This window comes from Mus caroli, chromosome 4 (assembly GCF_900094665.2).
Source record: "Mus caroli chromosome 4, CAROLI_EIJ_v1.1, whole genome shotgun sequence".
NCBI lineage: Eukaryota > Metazoa > Chordata > Mammalia > Rodentia > Muridae > Mus > Mus caroli.
Window position 1 is genome coordinate 108,889,286 of NC_034573.1, and position 9,382 is coordinate 108,898,667.

Genomic DNA, 9,382 nt, shown 5'->3' on the forward strand with positions numbered 1-9,382 from the left:
CATGAGACAGGGTTTCTCTGTATAGCCCTGGCTGTCCTGGAACTCACTCTGTAGACCAGGCTGGCCTCGAATGCAGAAATCCACCTGCCTCTGCCTCCCAAGTGCTGGGATTAAAGGCGTGTGCCACCACGCCTGGCTGCTGTAGAGTTCTGACCTCAGCCTACCAGTACATACCTGGGGCCAATGGTATGGTTTATCTCTGCTCTAGTTCCCTTCCTCTGAAGTGGTGTAACACCTACCTGCAAACTCTTTCCAAGATGAAAGAGATTTTTTACCTTTCTAGATGCAAACATCTTTATATTTTTAAGTTTCTTCTCATTCTGCAGCCATCTTACAGTGATTGCTTCCAAGAACACTGACCTGGTAATAGCTAGAATATATCACAATTTTGATCTTTTCCATTGCCACGGAAAGTGGAAAGCACTGTTATTGCCTGGGTTAAAGTAAATTTTAAGCTGTGACCATGTTGCTCCTCCCCCACACCCTTAAAAGACTGGGTCTCACAGTATAGCTCTGGGTTGCCTAGAACTTGCTATGTACATCAGACTGGCCTTGAATCTGAGATGCACTTGCCTCTGATGGTTGGGATTAAAGGTGTGTTCCAGGATCACGCCCCACTCCCCCCTTTTGAGGCTGGGTCTCATGTGGCTCAGGCTGGTTTCCAAATGCCTCCTCTTGAATGCCCCAGTGACTTGTCATTCCTAAAATGATCCTTCTTGTGCTTACACATCCACCCACTTATTCAACAAACCGCACAGACTCATGTGCCAAGCACTGTGCCAGGCCTGGAGAGGACATAGATGAAAATATCATCTCGAAGGGGCCTGCTAGTCACAAAACCAAACAGCCATGTTTATCTGTGTTGTACACCGACTGACTGGGATGATCTCAGCAGAGTATCTACCCAGGAGGGAGGGTCACAGAGTGCCTCTTGGTTGAGAGAGGCAGTGTTAGAGACTGTGCTATAGACGGAGGCTCAAGCTCGAAGTAAGTTAGGTGGGGGACAATTGGCCGTTCCAGGCACAGGCTGTGCAGATGAAAAGGGAGTATTGTGCTTGGGAGAAAATTCTAAAGGGCTCAGAATGGAACATGGTTTTAGGATCGAGGGTCTGCTAGGAAATGGTAAACTGGACTGCAGACTGTCACAGACAGCCTCCTTAAGAAGCCTGACCTTTGTGCAAGAGAGAAGGTAAGAGGGTCCCACACTACCTAGCCCTGGCATGCCATGAGCTGGAGGTGATCCTCCTGCCTCAGTCTCTTAACTATGAGGATTAAAGCAGGAGCTTGAACGTAATCTCATAAATTAGGAAAACTTACAAGTATCTTAAACAGGGAAGGGTCATAATTACATTGTACTACAGAAGACTCCTCTAATTGCTGTCTATATAGAGAGGATTTGGGGGGGAGGGGAGGGGCGAAGCAGAGAAAGCCATTAGGACACTGTCAGGATTTTCCACGTGCAAAGTAATAAAAGTGAGACTACGGTGGAGACGGAATGGAAGCGGTGCTGCAGGGAAGACACACTCTTCACTCTGTACCCTAGTTGGCTTGGAACTCACTGTGTAGATCTGGCTGCCTCTGAACTGCCTGCCTCTGCCTCCCATGCACTGGGCTCACAGGTGTGTGCCACACCCAGCAAGAGATACTGAAGGGGCAGAAAAGCAGGAGCGTTTCTGGTTATTCTGAGGATTCCTATACCTGTAAGGTATAGAAAGGAGTGAAGACGGGGCAACGTGTGTGTGGGAGCTGCGTTCATGGTAAAATAGAGCAAGAGAAAAACTGGATAAAAGAACTGATTTAGCCGGACATGGTGGGTGATGGTCCACACCTTTAATCTCAGCACTCTGGAGGCAGAGACAGGTGGAGCTCTGTGAGTTTGAAGCCAGCTACAAAGCAAGTCCAGGACAGCCAGGACTCTGTTACGCAGAGAAACCCTGTCTCAAAAAGAAGAAGAAGGAGAAAGAGAAGGAGAAGGAGAAGGAGAAGGAGAAGGAGAAGGAGAAGGAGAAGGAGAAGGAGAAGAAGACGAAGACGAAGACGAAGACGAAGAAGAAGAAGAAGAAGAAGAAGAAGAAGAAGAAGAAGAAGAAGAAGAAGAAGAAAGGAAGGAAGGAAGACAGAAAGGAAGGAAGGAAGACAGAAAGGAAGGAAGGAAACAAAACAAAACAAACAAAAAAAGAACTGATCTATTTGATTTTGTCATTTTTTTTTCCTGTTTTCTGAGACAAGGTTTCTCTGTGTAGCCCTGGCTGTCCTGGAACTCACTCTGTAGCCTCAAACTCAGAAATCTGCCTGCCTCTGCCTCCCAATCAGAAATCTGCCTGCCTCTGCCTCCCAATCAGAAATCCGCCTGCCTCTGCCTCCCAAGTGCTGGGATTAAAGGTGTGAGCCACCACTGCCCAGCTGATTTTGTCATCTTAAATCCATGCAAGAGTCAGACCTCCATATTATGAAAATCTGCTCAGACATTCAAAAGAATGAACGGCTTCTTTTTTGGACTGAGTTCCAAAAAAATGTTTAAGCAAAAAGGTAAGTTAGCAAACCGCTTAGGGTTCGTGGGGAATACTTGGCGGTACAGCATTCACCCAGGCTGTGATTCTGTCCTCAGCATCACAGAAAAAAAAGCAAGAACAAAGCTGGACAGAGTTAATTCCAGCACTCCAGAGGCAGAGGCAGGTGGATTTCTGTGAGTTCAAAGCTAGCCTACTCTATGTAGCAAGTTCTAGGCCAGCCAGAGCTATACAGTGAGACCCTGTCTCAAAATGAGTTAGTTACATAGATAAACAAATAAATTATGTGCACATACAGATATAGTGTTGTATAACTTATATTTAAAGATTAACTATTGTGATGGTTTGTGTATGCTCAGCCCAGGGAGTGGCACTATTAGAAGGTGCAGCCCTGTTGGAGTAGGTGTGTCACTGTGGGTGTGAGCTTTAAGACCCTCATCCTAGCTGCCTGAAAATCAGTATCTGCTAACAGCCTTAAGACAAAGATATAGAACTCTCAGCTCCTCCTGCACCATGCCTGCCTGGATGCTGCCATGCTTCAGCCTTGATGATAATGGACTAAACCTCTGCACCTATAAGCCAGCCCCATTTAAATGTTGTCCTTATAAGACTTGACTTGGTCATGGTGTCTGTTCACAGCAGTAAAACCCTTACAAAAACAAATATTGTTTGCAAATATGTAAATACATTGAAAAATCTGAAGAATATAACAAAGCTCCTAAGAGTGACTTATTTTTTTTTGTTTTGTTTCGTTTTAGTTTTTTTTTCCTTTTTTTTGAGACAGGGTTTCTCACTGTAACAGCCCCGGTGATCCTGGAACTTGATTTGTAAACCAGTTTGGCCTGGAACTCACAGAGATTCATCTACTTCTGCCTCTCGAATGAGGATTAAAGGTGTCACCACCACCCCCCGGGCACCACTTAGGCTCTCTTTTCCATATGTGTCCTTGTATATGTGTGTGCACGTGTGTGTGCACATCTATACGTGTGTGAGTGCTCACAGAGGTCAGAGGACATCCTCAGGTGTTAGTCCTTCACTTCCACCTTGTTTGAGACAGGATCTCCTGGCCTTTTTCTCTAAGTGTGACAGCCTGGAAGCCCTTGAATGTCCAAGGATGCTTCCTTCTCTCCATCCTCTCCTGCTGCTGTAATACTGGGATCACAGATGCCTTTGACTGTGCCCAGCTTTGTGTGAATTCTAAGGATTTGATCCTTAGGCTTGCATGGCAAGCAGTGCGCTTTCCCTGTAGCTAGGGTTGACCTCTGTTCCTTCTGCCTCTACTTCCCTAGTCCTGGGACTATAGACATGTACTGCTGTACTCAAGGTTTCTAATGAAATAATCACATGAGGTGTAAAGGTTAAAACTGAGTCTAAGATTAGTGTTTAAAACAGAGACGCACATAGCACAACAAGCATGTATAAACATGCCAGCAGATGGCTCGGCTAAAAAGGGTACTTGCTGCCAAGCTTAAGCAAACGAAGTTCGATCCCCAGAACCCCCACATGGTGGAAGGAGAACCAACCTGCTCAAGTTGTCCTCTGACCCCTGTGGCACACATGCGCCACTGATGCCTGCACAAAGCAAGTACATGTTTTGGGGCTTGTTTTTGTCTTTGTTTTTCCGGACAGGGTTTCTTGATGTAACAGCCCTGGCTGTTGTGGAACTCATTCTGTGGAACCAGGCTTGCCTTGAACTTGCAGAGATCCACCTGCCACCGCCACCCGAGTGCTGGAACTAAAGGTGTGTACCACCACCACCTGGCCACACAGTTGGGCTTTTGTTTTGTTTTGTGGGGTTTTGTTTGTTTGTTTGTTTGTTTGTTTGGTTTGGTTTTTTGAGACAGGGTTTCTCTGTATAGCTCTGGCTGTCCTGGAACTCACTTTGTAGACCAGGCTGGCCTTGAACTCAGAAATCCGCCTGCCTCTGCCTCCCAAGTGCTGGGATTAAAGGTGTGCTCCACAGTTGGGTTTTAAAACAGCAGGTTTTAAGTTTCCAATTTTGTGTTGGGGCACAGTCATTGTTGTTGGCCACATGTAGCCTTGGGGCTCTACATGGACATGCCTGCCAGACTTTCCCAAAGGTCCAGATTAAGTCCGATGAAGCCAAGCCATCCCCAACAGAAACGAAGAGGCCGAGGCAGTGGAAATAGTGGAGCATGAGAGACCAGAGGCTAGAGCCTGGAAAGGACAGGCTAGGCAAGCACAGAGGAACCACAGCCACACTGCAGTTCACATAGTCAGCGTTGTTCCAGCCTTACCTGTCTGTGGGGCAGCACCTCGTCCTTCTGTGACGGAAGAAGCCTTGGGCGCTAGTGCGGTCTTGTTGCTGCCACTGGCAGGTGACCATCTTCAGATCCAAGGTAAAGCACTGAAGTCCAATTGTCACTGCGGTCAAAGAAGAGGACCACGAGTTCTTACTCAGGGGAGTCTCTAAACCATCTCTCCCCCCACAGCAGAATGTCCCCAACTATTCTCCGTTCTCTTCCTGAACATAGCTGTCCTGCGCAATGACAGGTCTGAGGTCATCAGAAATGACCACACTTCCCAGGGATTCTGCATCCCACCTAAGCCTCCATGGAGACCTTTTTTCTCTTTTTTCTTTTTCTTTTTTAAATTTTATTTATTTAATGTATGAGTGCTGTGCTGCATATACATATGCCTGCTTGAAGAGGGCATCAGATTCCCCCCTATAAATGGTTGTGAACCACCATGTGGTTGCTGGGAATTGAACTCATGACCTCCGGAAGAGCAGCCAGTGCACTTAGCAGCTGAGCCATCTCACCAGCCCCTCATTTTTTCTTTTCTTTTCTTTCTTTCTACTTTCTTTCTTTCTTTCTTTCTTTCTTTCTTTCTTTCTTTCTTTCTTTCTTTCTTTCTTTCTTCCTTCCTTCCTTCCTTCCTTCCTCCTTTCTTTCTTTCTTTCTTTCTTTCTTTCTTTCTTTCTTTCTTTCTTTCTTCCTTCCTTCCTTCCTTCCTTCCTTCCTTCCTTCCTTCTTTCCTTAAAATTTTCTTATTCTTTTACTACCTGCATCTCCTGGAAGATCCACAGTCACAGGGAAGGACCATGGTCCCCAGGAGCCACGAAGGGAGACCCCATCGGGTTGGCTGCGTAGCTGGAGCCAGTAGGATTTGCCAGCCTGGAGGCCTGAGACGAGACAGCTTCCACCCTTCACTGTCAGAGATGGAGCCTGGGGAGAAAAATCCCAGCACGGGAAACTAGGCCTGCTTCTCAGCTAGGATAGCCCACACACCTAGCATTTGAACCACTGTGCAAAACTCAGCTCCTTGCCAGATAGGTATGCACATAGACGAGGACCCATGTGGATGAGTTTCAGGTTGTGTTCAGGGGTTCTTACAAAGTCCCAATTTGGAAGCCTGAAAGCCTTCAGTTACCTTGGTGTGAATAGTCCTAAGTGGGAGATCCCTAAATGGGGCTCCTGAAAGCTAGTCAGAGTCTACACTGACTCTTCAAACCAACCCAGTCTGGGGTCCCCTAAGTATGGCCTTTCTTTTCCAGGGGATGTATTAGGGGAGAGTAGAAGGGGAGGGTACTTCTGCAGCTGGGGAGGTCCTCACTGGTCCATGCTGGGATGTTGTAGGATGAACACACGGAGGCTGGTCAAGAACAGGGACTGGGTTCGGCATCCACAAAGTGGGGCAGCAGGTTTCTGTGGAGAGCAGCTGAATGACGGAGGGGGCAGTGGCGTTGCTGGAATCCGTGGGGCCATAGCGGAGTTCATGCCTCAGGAAGTCACTGATTTCAGGAGCAGGGGCCTCCCAGTGGATCTGAAGTTCCCCTGGTTGGCTCCCACCCCTGGCCTTGATGACCCTGGGGGGAGCTGGCAGGCCTGAGGTCAAAACAAGGCACATCAAATCACCAAGGGCCAAGCTATGGTTCAACCCAAGGGCTACAGAGAAGGTGCCGAAGGCCGTAGAGAGCAACTCTGAACTCCCGAAGATGCCGTTCTCATTTCCGTGGAGGGAGGGAAGAGGAGGAGGTTGCCTGTCCTGCTTTCTATCCTCTTGATAATAATGAGCTCACTATGTGTAATGTTTGTGAGTGTGTGTGTGAGAAGTTTCTAAAGTCATTTCTTTCTCTTTTCTCTCTCTCTCTCTCTCTTTTTTTTTTTTTTTTTGATTTATTTAAGTACATCTCTCTTTAGATGCACCAGAAGAGGGTGTCAGATCTCATTACAGATGGTTGTGAGCCACCATGTGGATGCTGGGATTTGAACTCAGGACCTTCAGAAGAGCAGTCAGTGCTCTTAACCGCTGAGCCATCTCTCCAGCTGGTTTCTTAATGGTTTCTTAAACACACATTCTTTTCATCTCAGTCTCCTTGTCGCCCAGCACACGTCAACGACCTGATAGTTGGGTGGGTAAATACATGTATATGTTAATGAGAGGAGCAAATTGTCCTTGATGTGAAATGATTTAGGGGAAAAGTCTAGTCCCGGATGCCAAGGCTAGGAGGAATGATAAGCTGGGTTCTGAGGTGCCTCTGGGAACCTGAGAGAGAAGGGTTCCCACATTGTCCTGAAAGACTACAGGTAAGCCTGATTCTGGGAGCTTGAGCAGGTAGAGAGGCAGTGTGGCAGAGATGCCCTTACCCACACTATCCACAAACAGCACCCGCTGGATCAAAGTCTGGTTGAGGGACACATTCTTCACCCAGAGGTGCAGGGGAAAGAAGAGGCGCACTTCATCCTGGGCTGGAAACTGGCATACATATCGGGTTCCAAAGGTGGGCACACTCTGGGAATACAGGGGGCATGCACGGGGCTTCTCTCTGTTGGTACAGTCATCATGTTCAGCCCTGAGAACCCAGGCTGAACCCATGCCCAATTTCTGTCTCCATCATTGCTGTTTTCTTCTCACTGCTGGAGGTAGGGGCTTGAGGGGGACCATTTATAGGGTGGCTATGTATTGGGCATGCATTTACAGGAATCCTCTGATAGGGCCAAAGACAGGAAAGCTAAGAATGTGACTCAGCTAAATATAAGAACAGATAAATGAGGATTGGGGTACAGCCCAGAACCTACCCTCGGTAGGCATACAGCAGCTGGTATGTCCCACTGGGTGCTGCCTCTTCCTCATCCCAGAAGCAGGTGAGGTCCTCAAATGTTTGGGAGAAGCAGTTCAGGGGCTCTGTGCCCAAGGCCAGCAAGAAGACATCTGAGAACAGAGATGGTGAGTTGGGCTCTCGATCATTCCAGTCATGTTGTTGGGTAAAAGAAGGGAACCAGTGAGAGTCTCTTACCCTATATCCCCTCCCAGGGCTCCCTTTGCCTGTGAATAGGTAATATCCACCCTCTATCCACCTCACCTTGGCTGGTGACTTGTGCCTGGTTTGGAAGGGCCAAGAGGAGGCAGGAGGTGACCATGAAGAGGGCCCAAGAGGGCATCTTCTCCGGCACTGTGTGCCTGCCTTAGCCCATCCTCCCTTCAGGAAGCTGGGCCCCAATCCCCCCCGGGGGCCAGCCCCTCAGGTTCCTGTCAGATACAGCCCCACGTCCTGTCCCTGTCTCTGCCCCTCTGGGGCCCATCCAGACCACACTGGGGCCAGGGGCCAGAGGAGGGGGAATGGGCAGGAGGGTGAGAGGAATTCGAAAGAGAAGCCATGAGCCTTCTGTTGGCAGGGACACAGAGGTATATATTCGCCTGTGAATCAAATGGAGACACCCTGTGGGTGTGTGGACTACTGAGGAAGAGCATATGGCTGTCAGAACAGTGTTAACCACGCTACATGTATTGACTAAACGCCTGTCCAGTAGTCTTATTTCTATTGGGAAGATGAGGTTTAAAGGTTGCTCAAGGTCACGTGCCCAGAAAAAACGACAGGCTCAGGAGATCAAGCCTCAGAACGCAAGTGCTCAGCAGTCATGCCACGCTCCTGGAGTGACCTGTCATGAAGCACTTGTCCCACTCACAGATGTGCCTGATGGTGGCTCTCTCCAGCTTACCAGGTTCTGGGGCTCTGGATATAAACAGATACACGTTCCTGGATAGGAATGCTCTGTCCATCACAGGACATTTTCAGCAACCTTGGTGTGTGCTCCATAGACAGCAGTGGCAGAGAGACTGAATGCAGGATCCCAAGCCCTTCCCAGACCTACTCACACAAGCATGCTTACCAGACTCCCCATATGACTCAGGACAGAGTAAAAGTCAAAAGGCACAGCCTTCGGCGTTTCTGTCTGGCTCGCTCAGAATGAGGAGTGCTGGGTCTCAGCTCTTTGGCTGTGTCTGCTTCATTTCAGTGTGCGTGTGTGTGTGTGTGTGTGTGTGTGTGTGTGTGTGTGTGTGTAGGTATATGATCTCTTCATGGGAGCCAGGCCTCCTCCTCCTGGCTGTGCTGGACCAGTGGTTCCTATACGGGTTCTGAAAGCTCTGACTCTTGGTTGAAGGGAGGAGTATGTGGGGGCCTTAAATTTGTCCCTTTAGCTTCCTTGGGGCTCCCAGTGGTGGCTTTGCAAACTAAATGGCCTCAGTGTCACCTTCCTTTCTTCCTTCTTGGGATGTAATTGACTCAAACAGAATTCCAGGAACTGAGCATGGGGAGAGAGAAATCTTTCAGGCCTTCTCTGCAGTCTTCGTTTTTTTTTATTCTGGCTCCACTTCCTTGCCAGTTGTAGGGAGTCAGCTAGTCTGGTCTGTAGTCCTACTAACTCTCAGGTAACAAAGACCAGAGGTCACACTTTAAATGCCCTCTAACCTCTATCCAAATATAGAGCTACCCGACTTCAATCAAGTCGAGTGAGAGGGGACACACAGTTTCTGTGTTCGTGTAGCCCTAGGCTTTAGCATGAGGTAATGCTGATGACGTCAAAGGGAGTAATGACTTCACTCTTGGGCTCCAGACTTGGGTAGTC

General features: G+C 48.3%; 1 protein-coding gene across 4 annotated transcripts in view; it reads right to left on the bottom strand.

Moving 5' to 3' along the window:
• Mpl (MPL proto-oncogene, thrombopoietin receptor) overlaps nt 1-7,957 on the bottom strand; it is a 14,820-nt gene extending 6,863 nt beyond the window's left edge. For 2 of the 4 annotated variants that reach the window (XM_021160628.1, XM_021160625.1), the window contains exons 1-6: nt 7,837-7,957; nt 7,553-7,685; nt 7,121-7,299; nt 6,063-6,358; nt 5,536-5,698; nt 4,769-4,895 (exon numbers count right to left, since the gene is read on the bottom strand). In XM_021160628.1, coding sequence (XP_021016287.1) covers nt 4,769-4,895; nt 5,536-5,698; nt 6,063-6,358; nt 7,121-7,299; nt 7,553-7,685; nt 7,837-7,915 — 977 coding nt within the window. In that variant the 5' untranslated portion in view covers nt 7,916-7,957. The remainder of the gene's footprint in view (nt 1-4,768; nt 4,896-5,535; nt 5,699-6,062; nt 6,359-7,120; nt 7,300-7,552; nt 7,686-7,836) is intronic. The other 2 variants (XM_021160627.1, XM_021160626.1) reach the window with 2 other exon arrangements.
• Nucleotides 7,958-9,382: the final 1,425 nt, after the last annotated feature.